Source organism: Melanerpes formicivorus, unplaced genomic scaffold (assembly GCF_026170545.1).
Source record: "Melanerpes formicivorus ecotype bairdi unplaced genomic scaffold, bMelFor1.0.p_v2 SCAF_88, whole genome shotgun sequence".
Taxonomy (NCBI): domain Eukaryota; kingdom Metazoa; phylum Chordata; class Aves; order Piciformes; family Picidae; genus Melanerpes; species Melanerpes formicivorus.
The window spans coordinates 805,430-819,892 of record NW_027142440.1 but is presented as its reverse complement, the minus strand read 5'-3'; the positions used below and the strand labels follow the sequence as shown (position 1 = coordinate 819,892).

General features: G+C 61.5%; 1 protein-coding gene across 1 annotated transcript in view; it reads left to right on the top strand.

Moving 5' to 3' along the window:
- The first annotated feature begins 592 nt into the window (after positions 1–592).
- Positions 593–14,463, top strand: part of RABEP1 (rabaptin, RAB GTPase binding effector protein 1) — a 92,184-nt gene continuing 78,313 nt past the window's right edge. Inside the window, exon 1 of the mRNA XM_068165383.1 lies at positions 593–795. Coding sequence (XP_068021484.1) covers positions 762–795 — 34 coding nt within the window. The 5' untranslated portion in view covers positions 593–761. The remainder of the gene's footprint in view (positions 796–14,463) is intronic.

Below are 14,463 nucleotides of genomic sequence, written 5' to 3'. Positions count from 1 at the left end.
CGGCTCTCCCTGCCCCCGGGGTCGGTGTGTGATGGAGCAGCTCCGGCCCGGCTCTCGCTGCCCCCGGGGTCGGTGTGTGATGGAGCAGCTCCGGGCCGGCTCTCGCTGCCCCCGGGGTCGGTGTGTGATGGAGCAGCTCCGGGCCGGCTCTCGCTGCCCCGGGGTCGGTGTGTGATGGAGCAGCTCCGGGCCGGCTCTCGCTGCCCCCGGGGTCGGTGTGTGATGGAGCAGCTCCGGGCCGGCTCTCGCTCCCCCGGGGTCGGTGTGTGATGGAGCAGCTCCGGGCCGGCTCTCGCTGCCCCGGGGTCGGTGTGTGATGGAGCAGCTCCGGGCCGGGGGCAGCCGCCCTGCCGCTGCCCCTGCCCCTGCCCCTGCCCCTGCCCCTGCCCCTGCCCCTGCCCCTGCCCCTGCCCCTGCCCCTGCCCCTGCCCCTGCCCCTGCCCCTGCCCCTGCCCCTGCCCCTGCCCCTGCCCCTGCCCCTGCCCCTGCCCCTGCCCCTGCCCCTGCCCCTGCCTGGCCGCCCGCGTTCCGGTCCCGCGGTGTCAGCCTTGGCGCCTGCGCGGCGCTGCTCCTCCTCCCTGCTCTCCTCCTCCCTCTCCTCCGTCTCTCCTCCTCCCGCCGGCGGCCGCTGTCAGGATGAGGCGGAGGAGGCGGAGGCCCGGGCCGGCAGCTGCTGTCTCTCGCCGGGGCCCCCTGGTGTAGCGGTTCCCGCTCCGCCGCCGCGGCCGAGGCCGCTCCGCCGCCGCCCGCCCGCCCGCGCCATGGCGCAGCCCGGCCCGAGCGCCCCGACCGACGGTAAGGCGGCGGCGGTAAGGCGGCCCCGGCCCCGCTGCGCCCAGCAAGCACCGCGGCCTGCCCGCCCCGGCCCCGGGCTCGCCTGCCGGGCCCGCCGGCGGGGGGCGGGGGGCTGCGGCCTGCGCTCGGCGGCTGGGACGGGAGCGGCGCTCACGGGGCGGGGGCGGCGAGCAGGGAAGGGCAGCGCCGCGGAGAGGCCTGCGGGGGCCGGGGCCGGGGAGCCGCGGCGGGGGGGCAGGCGGCCGGGGGGGGCCGGCCGCGGGCGCAGGAGGGGGCCGCGGGGGGGGGGGGGGGGGGCGGCCGTGGATGTGTCCGTGGGGAGCGGCCGTGGATGTCCTCGTGGGGAGCGGCCGTGGATGTGTCCGTGGGGCCGGCCGTGGATGTGTCCGTGGGGCCGGCCGTGGATGTGTCCGTGGGGCCGGCCGTGGATGTGTCCGTGGGGAGCGGCCGTGGATGTGTCCGTGGGGAGCGGCCGTGGATGTGTCCGTGGGGAGCGGCCGTGGATGTGCTCGTGGGGGCCGGCCGTGGATGTGTCCGTGGGGAGCGGCCGTGGATGTGTCCGTGGGGGCCGGCCGTGGATGTGCTCGTGGGGAGCGGCCGTGGATGTGCTCGTGGGGGGCGGCCGTGGATGTGTCCGTGGGGAGCGGCCGTGGATGTGTCCGTGGGGAGCGGCCGTGGATGTCCTCGTGGGGAGCGGCCGTGGATGTGTCCGTGGGGCCGGCCGTGGATGTGTCCGTGGGGAGCGGCCGTGGATGTGTCCGTGGGGCCGGCCGTGGATGTGTCCGTGGGGAGCGGCCGTGGATGTGTCCGTGGGGAGCGGCCGTGGATGTGCTCGTGGGGGCCGGCCGTGGATGTGTCCGTGGGGAGCGGCCGTGGATGTGTCCGTGGGGGCCGGCCGTGGATGTGCTCGTGGGGAGCGGCCGTGGATGTGCTCGTGGGGGGCGGCCGTGGATGTGTCCGTGGGGAGCGGCCGTGGATGTGTCCGTGGGGAGCGGCCGTGGATGTCCTCGTGGGGAGCGGCCGTGGATGTGTCCGTGGGGCCGGCCGTGGATGTGTCCGTGGGGAGCGGCCGTGGATGTGTCCGTGGGGAGCGGCCGTGGATGTGTCCGTGGGGAGCGGCCGTGGATGTGCTCGTGGGGAGGGGCCGTGGATGTGTCCGTGGGGAGCGGCCGTGGATGTGTCCGTGGGGGCCGGCCGTGGATGTGCTCGTGGGGAGCGGCCGTGGATGTGCTCGTGGGGGGCGGCCGTGGATGTGTCCGTGGGGAGCGGCCGTGGATGTGTCCGTGGGGAGCGGCCGTGGATGTGCTCGTGGGGGGCGGCCGTGGATGTGTCCGTGGGGCCGGCCGTGGATGTGTCCGTGGGGCCGGCCGTGGATGTGCTCGTGCGGGGCGGCCGTGGATGTGTCCGTGGGGAGCGGCCGTGGATGTGTCCGTGGGGAGCGGCCGTGGATGTGTCCGTGGGGAGCGGCCGTGGATGTGTCCGTGGGGCCGGCCGTGGATGTGTCCGTGGGGCCGGCCGTGGATGTGTCCGTGGGGAGCGGCCGTGGATGTGTCCGTGGGGCCGGCCGTGGATGTGCTCGTGGGGAGCGATCGAGGGCGGCTCCCCGGCGCGCCGGGCGCTGGCGGCGGCAGGGCCTCCCCGCCCCGGGACGGCCGCAGGGTCGCTCCCGCGGGGCCGGGCAGCGCTCTGCCCTGCAGCGGCCGCGCCGGGCCCCGTGCCGCCCTGCCCCCCCCCGTGCCGCCCTGCCCCCCCCGTGCCGCCCTGCCCCCCCGTGCCGCCCTGCCCCCCCGTGCCGCCCTGCGCCCCCGTGCCGCCCTGCCCCCCGTGCCGCCCTGCACCCCCGCCCCCCGTGCCGCCCTGCCCCCCCGTGCCGCCCTGCCCCCCCGTGCCGCCCTGCCCCCCCCGTGCCGCCCTGCCCCCCGTGCCGCCCTGCCCCCCCGCCCCCCGTGCCGCCCTGCCCCCCCGTGCCGCCCTGCGCCCCCGTGCCGCCCTGCGCCCCCGTGCCGCCCTGCCCCCCCGTGCCCCCCTGCCCCCCCGTGCCCCCCTGCCCCCCGTGCCCCCCGTGCCCCCCCGTGCCGCCCTGCCCCCCCCGTGCCGCCCTGCCGCCCCGTGCCCCCCTGCCCCCCCCGCGCTGTGGCAGCACGGCAGCCCCGGGGGCCGGGGCCGGGGCCGGGCTGCTTGGCGTGGACAGGCTGTGCCGGGGCTGCACAAGACAAAAGGACACTACGGCTCCTCTCTCGAGGGGGTGTTTACCTGTGCAGGAGGGAGCTGAGCTCTCCCTGCAGGTTCTCGTTGTGGCAGGGTTATTTGTTTCTGGCTTGGGGAGGAATTGCAGACGGGGAAGTGTTTGTTATTTCCCTTGGAAGAGGTTGTGGAACCTTGTGCATAGCAGAAAATAAGCCCTACAGTAGAATGGTTTCAGTTGGGAAAGGCCTCTGAGGTCATTGAGTCCAACCTTCAGGCAGCAGCACCATGGCCATCGAACCATGTGCCCTGCAGGCCCCACTGGTCTGAAGGGCTGCAGCAAAGCCCTGCCCCGGGCCAGCAGCACACCCGTGGGGCTCCTTACGTGGAGTCACAGAGCTGCTGTAGGTTGGAAAAGGCCTCCAAGATCACCCAGCCCAGCACCAGCATGGCCACCAAACCCTGACCCCAACACCATCTGATCAACTAAACCATGGCACCAAGGGCCTCATCCAGGCTCTGCCTAAACACCTCCAGGGATGGGGACTCCACCACCTCCCTGGGCAGCCTGAGCCAGTCCCTGACCACTCCTGCAGCGAAGACTTCTTTCCTCATCTCCAACCTGAACCTCCCCTGGCGCAACTTGAGGCCATGTCCTTGGAAGATGGCAGCGAAGGGACCATGTGTGGTGCAGGAGGGGTGAGGGAGCAAGAAGTTGGAGGCTGGTCATAACGTAGGAGGATTAGAGGAGTGTACAGAAGCTTCAAGGGTAGCCCCAGCCATGGGACTGGGCCGGAGCTCGGTGTGCAGAGAGCAGATGACTTTCCCTGGGAAAGCACTGCTGGGAAAGGGCAGTGATGCATTGCTAATTGTGCATATCTAGGGAATTGTGTGGGCTTTTCTTGTGTGCAGCTCCAGGAGGAAGTGCTCCTCCTCAGGGCTTTCAGTCCTTCAGTCAAGCTCTTCAGAGTTTTGATGGTGAAGGTGCTTAGGTTGGGGGGGGTTGAACTACGTTAAGGTGATCAGCTGAAATGTAACGGACTGCTGAGGCTGCCCCTTCGGTCCTGGGGTCCAGGAAGGACACTGAGGGTTGGAGCAGGGCCAGAGAAGGGCAACAGAGCTGGGGAAGGGTCTGGAGAAGAGGGCTGGGGAGGAGCAGCTGAGGGAGCTGGGGGTGTTGAGCCTGGAGCAGAGGAGGCTGAGGGAGACCTCCTTGCTCTCTGCAGCTCCCTGAGAGGAGGCTGGAGCCAGCTGGGGGCTGGGCTCTGCTCCCTAGTTTCACATGATAGAAAGAGAGGAACTGGCCTGAAATTGTGCCAGGAGAGGGTTAGGTTGAGGATGAGGAACAATTTATCTGCTTCAAGAGTGGTCAGGGATTGGCAGAGGCTGCCCAGGGAGGTGGTGGAGTCCCCATGCCTGGAGGGGTTCAGAGCCCTGTGGCTGTGGCACTTGGGGCCATGGTGGTGCTGGGCTGAGGTTGGACTGGATGAGCTGAGAGGCCTTTTCCAGCCACCACAATACTGTGACTCTAGATGCTTGTCCTAGAGCAGGGGGGGAAGGTGAATGTGCTTGCTGCCATGCTGGTATGGTTGTGTGCTCTGGGCTGCTCTGTCCTCTCTGGTGAATAACCATTGTTTATTGTTCTTCAGCTTTCCCTTCTGAGCTGCAGAACAACTTCCAACAGATTTGGCTCTCGCAGCCTGACTGCAGGTGTGCTGTGGAGCTGGGCATTGTCCCTTGAGCAGGAGTGGTGGCTCTGTGTTTGCACTCTGTTAGACATCCCAAGCTGGATCTGCTTTGGGTTATTGTTTAGAAAGAAGGCTGATGGTGGAGGTGGTGAAAGCCAGGTTGGATGAGGCCTTGAGCCACCCAGCCAAATGGGAGGTGTCCCTGGCCATGGCAGGGGGCTGGAATTGGGTGAACCCTTCCAACCCAAACTCTGTGTCATGTTAATCCAAGTTTAAATCCCACATCTCAGGTGCAGATTGCTCTGACTGCCTCATGCTTTCTAGCTGCAGGAGGAGAAGGAAGCTGTCATTAAGGCATGTGGCAAGGGGGAACTGGTTGCAGGTTGGATGGATTCTGAAAGTGGTTAAGTTCTTGCAGTGAGGAATTGCAAGGGCTGGAGAACCTCCCCTGTGGGGCCAGGCTGGGAGAGTTGAGGCTGCTCAGCCTGGAGAAGAGAAGGCACCAGGGCGACCTCAGAGCAGCCTTCCAGTAACTGAGGGGACTCCAGGAGAGCTGGGGAGGCAAGGGCTGGAAGTGCCAGGATGAGGAACAATGGCTTTGAGCTGGGAGAGAGGAGATTGAGACTGGAGATGAGGAAGAGATTCTTTGCAGTGAGGCTGGGGAGACTCTGGTACAGGCTGCCCAGGGAGGCTGTGGCTGCCTCTTGCCTGGAGGTGTTCCAGGCCAGGCTGGATGAGGCCTTGAGCAGCCTGTGCTGGTGGGAGGTGTCCCTGCCCATGGCAGGGGGCTGGAAAGAGATGGTCTTTAAGGTCCCGTCCAACCCAACCCATTCTATGGATCTATGAATGTGAGCTGCTGAAATGGCTCCTCTCCCCAGCCAGGGTTTTTTAGCCCCTGCTGGACTGTTGTTCTCACCTCTGTGGCTTTTCTTTTTCAGTACCTTGCCAGAAGTGTGCCTTGAAACTCCTCTGTTCTGTGTTAATGGGGAGGAGATGTTGCAGGGAGGATTGACTGATGTTTTTAGTTCTCTGCACTGGATTTCTTGCTTAAAGGAGCAAAGTAGCCTCTGCTTTGAGAGTCTGTGGGACAGAGCAGAACTGGGTGAGTGAGCTGCCCTCAGGAGGAAGAATGGCTTTTTGTAGTGACTTGTAGTGATTGTAAATACCTCAGGTACCCTTTGTTTGGGCAAGACACATCAGCTGTGACTTTCTTGCTGAAAGCAGCTCCAAAAGAGCTGTTTCTGCTGGAGTGGAGATAAGATTTCTGGCAGAAGATGAGAGGGCTGTGATCTCACCTGGGTATTCCATTCCAGTGCCCATGCTGAAGTGAGAGCAGGCCCGAGAGGAGGGGCAGGAGCAGCACAATAAACCAGGAGAAGAATGGATGTCAGGATGTCAGGTCCTGCCCTGTGGTTGTACTTTGGCTTGCTGCGGGTGTTAATAACTCTCTGATTCTTCGTGGGGGGTAATAAGGGTTCCTGTATGATAACAATTGCTGAGAGCAGAGTCCTTGGTGCTGTGAGCTGTTGGCTAATGATGTCAGACTCTGCTGCTAGTAGGTGTGTGCTGCTTATTGATCCTGGTCAAGGGGCTTTGTGTGCAGCCTGTAACTGGGGGGGGTGTGTGTGTCTGGGCTGCAGGAGTGGGGCAGTAGTGCCACATGTGTTGTCCAGGGAGGTGGTCGAGGCCCCGTCCCTGGAGGTGTTTAAGAGCAGGCTGGATGAGGCTCTGGCCAGGCTGATCTAGTGTGGGGTGTCCCTGCCCATGGCAGGGGGGTTGGAACTAGATGATCCTTGTGGTCCCTTCCAACCCTGAATGAAACTATGAAACTATGAAACTATGTTCCAAGCACTGTTCTGTTTGGGGGTGATGTGCTTTCAGCCTCCCTGGGCTGGATTCAGACCTGGGTGGTTGCCAGCTCTGAACAGAAGGTTACCAAACAGTGTATTTTGGCAGAGGTTTTGCCTGTCAGGATGCTCAGGCTTTGGTGCCATTCCCCTTCTCCCTGCAGAAGCTGCAGTCACACCCAGCACCACTTCTGGGAGACCAAAGTTGGTCACAATGCTATGCAAATTGTTCAACTCTTCTTGCTGTGCTAATCAGCTGAAACTGCTTGAATCATAGAGCCATGGAGCTGGTGAGGTTGGAAGAGGCCTTTGGGATCCCCAAGAGCCCTCAGCCAGAGCTCACAGTGCCACAGCCACTGCTGAGCCACAGCCCTCAGCACCACATCCACGTGGCTCCAGGGATGGGGACTCCACCACCTGCCTGGGCCAGGGCCTGGGAAACCCTTCTGGGAGGACATTTCTCTTAATAGCCAACCTGAACCTCCCCTGGCACAGCCTGAAGCTGTTTGCTCTCCTCCTGTCACTTGTTGCAGGTGAGAAGAGGCCAAGTACAGCCAGGGCAATGGCAGCACATCTGCTGATGTCTGCCTGACAAACTGTTGGTTCTGTCACACGTTTTAGTAAGCATTTGCCAGCAGGAAGAGAACTTCAGCATTGGAGTACCTTGTTCTTCCCCCTCTGCTTAGGCCAGTGAAAGTGAACCATAGGATGGCTTAGTTTGGAAGGAACCTCAGAGATGATCTCCAGCCTCCCTGTCGTGGGCAGGGACACCTCTCAACTACACTTGGTTGCTCAGGGCCTCATCCAACCTGCCCTTGAACACCCCCAGGGAGCAGGCAGCCACAGCCTCCCTGGGCAGCCTGTGCCAGAGTCTCACCACCCTTGTGCTGAAGAACTTCCTCAGCTCCACTCTAACCCTGCTCTGCCTCTGCTCCAAACCATTCCTCCTTGTCCTGTCTCCAGACCCCCTCAGGAGAAGTCTCTCTGCAGCCTTCCTGCAGGATCCCTTCAGGTCCTGGCAGGCAGCCCTGAGGTCCCCCTGGAGTGTTCTCTTCTCCAGGCTGAACACCCCCAGCTCCCTCAGCCTGTGCTCACAGCAGAGCTGCTCCACCAGTCCTTGGATCATCCTTGTGGCCTCCTCTGGCCTCACTCCACAGCTCTATGTCCTTCTGCTGGGGACAGCAGAGCTGGAGGCAGGATTCAAGGTGGAGTCTTGCTCAGCTGGAGAGGGAAGCCTGGAGGACGCTGCTGTGTTGGTCTCAGTCCCACCAGCAGCACCACAGGCTGGGTGGTTTCCCTGTGGCTGTAGCACAGGAGCCTGAGAGGAGCTGGGAGCTGGTGTCACTGCACTTTTCACCCCCCAGAGGCTGAGCTCTGCTAGTGGAGGGGTCTGAGGTGTCACACAGAAAACTGGATGAGGCCTTGAGCAAGCTGTGCTGGTGGGAGGTGTCCCTGCCTGGGGCAGGGGGTGGGAGCTGGATGAGCTTTAAGTTCCCTTCCAGCCCAACTCATTCTGTGACTCTGACCTTACACCTTAGATGCAGGTGCATGGCCAGCTCTTCCCCTGACCCCTGTCATTCTTAACTGACACTGAAGTGTCTGAAACTGGCACTGCTCATCCCCAGAGCTGGGGGTGGTTGGTAGGGGATCACTTGTGAGCCCTGCAGCTCTCTTTTCTCTTCTTGATGTGACTCTTGGGGAGCAGATTCAGAAGTGTTGGTGCTTTCCAGGAGCAGCTTGCTTCGCTTTGCTTTTGCCCAGCCTGTGCCTTGTTACCATGTCATGCTTGCTGGTGGTGTTAGGAATGCACTTCTCATGAGAACTCAGAGGATTCACACTTGGTTTAAGCTGTGTGGTTGGGGTTTTTCCTGTCAGCTCACTGGGCAGGCCACAGATTGGGTTCTGACACCAGGGCACAGCCCTTGCACCTGCATGTCCCCCCTGCAGGATTGCTGGGGAAGCTTGGATCTGCTCAGCAGGTCACTTTGCTCTGCAGTGGGGATCTGCACCTTCAGATGGCCTGTTCCATGTGGCAGCCACATCTCCCTCTGATTTTGGCAAGCCCCGTGCCCCTGTTGTGTGTAATTGGCTGTTGCCTCCCCCCAAGGCACAGGGAATGGACCTTACCTCCTGGGCTGACTCTCCTGCATCTCAACACTGGAAGAGAGAAATTCTGTACTCATTTCTGTTCTTCTTGGCTGCTTCAGAGAGGACCTGATAGCTCCTGCCAGTACCTGAAGGGAACCTACAGGAAGGCTGCAGAGGGACTTCTCCTGAAGGTGTCTGGAGACAGGGCAAAGGGGAATGGTTTGAAGCTGAGGGAGAGCAGGGTTAGAGTGGAGCTGAGGAAGAAGTTCTTCAGCAGGGGGATGGTGAGACTCTGGAATAGGTTGGCCAGGGAGGTTGTGGCTGTCTTCTCCCTGGGGGTGTTCAGGGCCAGGTTGGATGAGGCCTTGGGCAGCCAAGTCTGGTTGAGAAGTGTCCCTGCCCATGGCAGGGGGGTTGGATTGAATGGTCTCTGAGCCATTCTCTCATTCCCCATCCTCACAGGGATGCCCTTAGTAAACAATTCCTCCCCTCTGGCCTGATGCCTTGAGATGCTTCACTGCTGTCTCCTGGGCCTGTGTGGGTGGAGCAGATTCCTTCAGTGGAACTGGTTTGTGTGTGCTCCCTTGGAGAGGATTGAGGGGGAGTTTGGGTTTAATACATGGAAAAAGCTGACCCAAACAGTCTCTTTTGGGTGGGAGTGGACAGATCCCACAGGCTTCCTGAAGGGTGGTGGCTGAGTGGCAGGCTTGAGTGGCTCTCACTGGGGGCACCTGGCTAACATCTGCTGCTGAGATGGGAACCTTCCTGTCCTACATCTGGGGATTTGATTCTGTTTGATGTATGTGGGACTGGGTCCTTCTCTCCAGGAAGGACTTTGAGGTGCTGGAGTGTGTCCAAAGAAAGAGCAATGAAGCTGGTGAAGGATCTGGAGCACAAGCCTTGTGAGGAGCAGCTGAGGAACCTGAGTTATTCAGTCTGGGGGAGAGGAGGCTGAGGGGCTGCCCTCTACAGCTCCCTCAAAGGAGGCTGGAGACAGATGGGGGTTGGGTTCTGCGCCCAAGGAACAAGAGATAGGACAAGAGGAAATTACTTCAAGCTGCACCAGGGGAGGTTCAGGTTGGAGATGAGGAACAATTTCTTCCCCAAAGGAGTTGTCAAGCCCCTGGCCCAGGCTGCCCAGGGCAGTGGTGGAGTCCCCATCCCTGGAGGGGTTTCAGAGCTGTGGGGATGTGGTGCTGAGGGCCATGCTGTAGTGGTGGACTTGGGTCAACAGTTGGATTTGATGATCTTTGGAGGTGTTTTCCACCTTAATGATTGGGTGAAAGAAAGAGAAGGCTGAGGCATGAGCTTATGACTGCAGTCTTCTGAGGTAAGAGCTGATAACCCTGCTAAGCAGCACTCACTGAGCAGGCTTCTAAGCAGGCTGACAGCACCCTTGCAAGACAAGATGACCAACTGTGAGGCATCCTGCACTCCAGAGGCTTGGTGCTTCTGTGTGGCTCACAGAATGGGTCTTAGTCTCTGGTTAGAGGTGCCCAGGTTAATGGGGCTGGCCTGTGAGTTGCTCTATAAATAGTGTCAGCATTGTGCACTTTTAGTCATGGCAGAGTCACTTGGGCATGAGGATGAATTCCCCCTGGAAAAACAGCACTCACTGCCTGCCTTTCCAGCCATGGGCACTGGAGGAGCCCCTCAGGGGCACCCACAGTGACCCTTTGGGTGTCTTCCAGCAAGAAGAGCATTGCTGGTTCCCTCTTCACTGTGGGACACCTGCTGCTGGCTGGCCCCGTGGCTTTGGTGGTGGTGCCAGCAGTGCCTAAGGAATGCAGAACTGCCTCATGGCTGCTCAGGTGGTGAGGAATCTAGTGACAGGACACGGGGAGATGGCTTGAAGCTGAGAGAGAGGAGGGTTGGGCTGGATCTGGGGAAGAAGGGTCGTCAGGATGAGGCTGAGGAGACTCTGGCACAGGCTGCCCAGGGAGGCTGTGGCTGCCTTCTGCCTGGAGGTGTTCAGGGCCAGGCTGGATGAGGCCTGGAGCAGCCATGGCAGGCAGCTTGGAGCAGATGATCTCTAGGGTGCCTTCCAATCTAAGCTGTTCTGTGATGATTCTGTGATGGTGAAGTTTTACTGCAGTCACATCTGCTCTCAGCCCTGACTCTTGTTGGCATTTGGATGTCCTGTGCTGCTTCTTCCCACCTTGCTGTCCCCATCCTGTGCTTCTCCTCCCTGGCCTGAGGCCTCCAGGTACAACAAAGAGGAAAACCCAAAGCTTTCAAGTGATCTTCATACCTGTTTCCATCTGCCCTGGCAATTCCTGCTGCCACACAGTCCAGTGGCAGAGATGTGGCCTTGCTTGACCTTTGCCCACAGAGCTTTGCTCCCTGCTCAGCAAGTCACTTGGCCTTGTCTGGGGAGCTGCTGCTGCTCTTCAGCCGACCCCCCAGCTTCCTCAGCCATCACCTCATCTTCAGGCACTGCTCTTGCTTCTCTCAGGCCTTGGGCAACCTCCAGTCTGTGGGTGTCCCACCAACCCTGCCCTTGTTTTGGCTCTTCTGCTCCTCACTTGCTCTGCTCAGCTCCTGGCAGCCCTCACCCTTTGCTCGGTGCCCTGCTCCCTGCTGTGTGGCTCCTGGCTGGTTTGTAGGTGTACTTCTACTGAAGAGCTCTCCACTATCTTTTGCCAAGCAAAGGGAATCTCATTGCACAGAGCAAGGACTCAGCTGCCTTTGAACCCTGCCTTGTACATGGTCAGGCTCTAAGCATTGCAGGATCACAGAGTAGTTTGGGTTGGAAGAGGCCTTTCAGGTCATCCATTCCAAGCCTTACCCCAGCACTGCCAGGTCACCACAGAACCATGGCCTCAGCACCACTTCTCCACAGCTTTGAAACCCCTCCAGGGATGGGAACTCCACTGCTGCCCTGGGCAGCCTGGGCCAGGCCTGGACAACCCTTCTGGGGAAGAAGTTGTTTCTAATATCCATTCTAAACCTGCCCTGGTGCACCTCGAGGCCCTCTCATCCTATGCCTTGCTCCTTTGCAGCAGAGCCCAGCCCCCCCTGGCTCCAGCCTCCTCTCAGGGAGCTGCAGAGAGCAAGGAGGTCTCCCTCAGCCTCCTCTGCTCCAGGCTCAACACCCCCAGCTCCCTCAGCTCTTCCTCCCCAGCCCTGTTGATCCTCCAGACCCTTCCCCAGCTCTGTTGCCCTCTCTGGACCTGCTCCAACCCCTCAGTGTCCTTCTTGGAGTGAGGACCCCAGAACTGATCACAGTCCTCACGGTGTGGCCTCACTGTGCTGAGTCCAGGGGCACAATCCCTGTCCTGCTGCTGCTGGCCACAGTATTGCTGATCCAGGCCAGGCTGCTGGTGGCCTTCTTGCCAACCTGGGCATCTTCATCCTCAGTCAGCCAACACCCCCAGGTCCTGGTTGCTGATACAAGCCACAACAGCTCTGTGTTCTCAGATCAGGCTGTAGTACTTTGCTGCTGCTGAGCTTCAGTGGCTCCCCTGTTTATCATGAGGTTGGCTGACACTGAATTCTTTATTGCCTTGATATGTTTCTGATACTTGTAAACTGAAGCAGGTAAGTGCCTCACAGAGCTTGGAAATTAATCACTGGAAATGAACTTGGAGTGGTGGGAGAGCAGAGTTCCAGCTCCTGGCTTCCAGAGCAGTTCTGAGGCTCTGCATCAGCAGGGAGCAGCACAGGAAGCCTGCACTGCTGCTTTAAGTACCTGTGTCCCACAGGGCTTAACCCCAGTGCCTGTGTGTGGGACCTGCTTGCATAAGTCTAATCCATGCCAGCCTGGTACAGACACAGCTTCCTGGCCTGCATCAGGAGCAGTGTGGCCAGCAGGAGCAGGGAGGTCATTCTGCCCTGTGCTCAGCACTGCTCAGGCCACACCTTGAGTCCTGTGTCCAGCTCTGGGCTCCTCAGGTTAGGAAAGAGGTTGAGATGCTGGAAGGTGTCCAGAGAAGGGCAAGAAAGCTGGGGAGGGGTCTGGAGCACAGCCCTGTGAGGAGAGGCTGAGGGAGCTGGGGTTGCTTAGCCTGGAGAAGAGGAGGCTCAGGGGAGACCTTCTTGCTCTCTGCAACTCCCTGAAGGGAGGTTGTAGCCAGGTGGGGGTTGGGCTCTTCTCCCAGGCAGCCAGCACCAGAACAAGAGGACACAGTCGCAAGCTGTACCAGGGGAGGTTCAGGCTGGATGTTAGGAGAAAGTTCTTCCCAGCAAGAGAGATTGGCCCTTGGGATGTGCTGCCCAGGGAGGTGGTGGAGTCCCCATCCCTGGAGGTGTTTAGGAGGAGCCTGGATGAGGCCCTTGGTGCCATGGTTTAGTTGATCAGATGGTGTTGGGTGAGAGGTTGGACTGGATGATTTCTGAGGTCTTTTCCAACCTAGTTAATTCTATTCCATTCAATTTTGTCCTGTGGGAGCTCCTAGCTGCAGTCTTGTCTTGTGTGCCTGGCAGTGTTAGGAACTAAAAGATACCTAAGGTCTCTAAGAGCAACCTGATTCACTTGGTTAACCAGCACAGGAGCCTTGTCTTGCTGTGGTGGGTCACAGAGAGAGGACTCTGGGTGCAGGTGGGGTGCTTCTAACAGGGAGAGGAATGGTAATACTGTGTGGGTTCTACAAATGTTCTGTAGTCAGCTTACAGAGCAGAGGTGCAGGACAGGGAGGAGGCAGGCAGGGCCAAGAGAATTGGGGTCACTCATGGAAAGGCAGCAGAAGCTTTAACCAAGTAGTGCTCCAGAGGGAGTAGCCTGGAGGTGAGAGCAAGGGATTCCCTGAGGCTCAGCACACCAGCAGGGCTGGCTGCAGCGGGGCTGGCTGCAGCGGGGTTGGTTCCAGAGGGGCTGGCTGCAGCGGGGTTGGCTCCAGCATGGCTGGCTGCGGCGGGGTTGGCTCCAGCGGGGTTGGTTCCAGCGGGGTTGGTTCCAGAGCGGCTGGCTGCAGCGGGGTTGGTTCCAGAGCGGCTGGCTGCAGCGGGGTTGGCTCCAGCATGGCTGGCTGCGGCGGGGTTGGCTCCAGCGGGGTTGGTTCCAGCGGGGTTGGTTCCAGCAGGGCTGGCTGCAGCGGGGTTGGTTCCAGAGCGGCTGGCTGCAGCGGGGTTGGTTCCAGCGGGGCTGGCTGCAGCGGGGCTGGCTGCAGCGGGATTGGTTCCAGAGGGGCTGGCTGCGGCGGGGTTGGCTCCAGCGGGGTTGGTTCCAGCGGGGCTGGCTGCAGCAGGGTTGGTTCCAGAGGGGCTGGCTGCAGCGGGGTTGGCTCCAGCGGGGTTGGTTCCAGCATGGCTGGCTGCGGCGGGGTTGGCTCCAGCAGGGCTTCAGCGGGGCTGGCTGCAGCGGGCTTGGTTCCAGCAGGGCTGGCTGCAGCGGGGCTGGCTGCAGCGGGGTTGGTTCCAGAGTGGCTGGCTGCAGCGGGGCTGGCTGCAGCGGGGTTGGTTCCAGAGTGGCTGGCTGCAGCGGGCTTGGTTCCAGCGGGCTTGGTTCCAGCGGGGTTGGTTGCAGCGGGGCTGGCTGCAGCGGGGCTGGCTGCAGCGGGGCTGGCTGCAGCGGGGCTGGCTGCAGTGGGCTTGGTTCCAGCGGGGTTGGTTCCAGCGGGGCTGGCTGCAGTGGGGCTGGCTGCGGCGGGGTTGGCTCCAGCAGGGCTGCGGCGGGGCTGGCTGCAGCGGGGCTGGCTGCAGTGGGGCTGGCTGCGGCGGGGTTGGTTCCAGCAGGGCTGGCTGCAGCGGGGTTGGTTCCAGCAGGGCTGGCTGCGGCGGGGTTGGTTCCAGCGGGGCTGGCTGCAGCGGGGTTGGTTCCAGCAGGGCTGGCTGCAGCGGGGCTGGCTGCAGCGGGGTTGGTTCCAGAGTGGCTGGCTGCAGCGGGGCTGGCTGCAGCGGGGTTGGTTCCAGAGTGGCTGGCT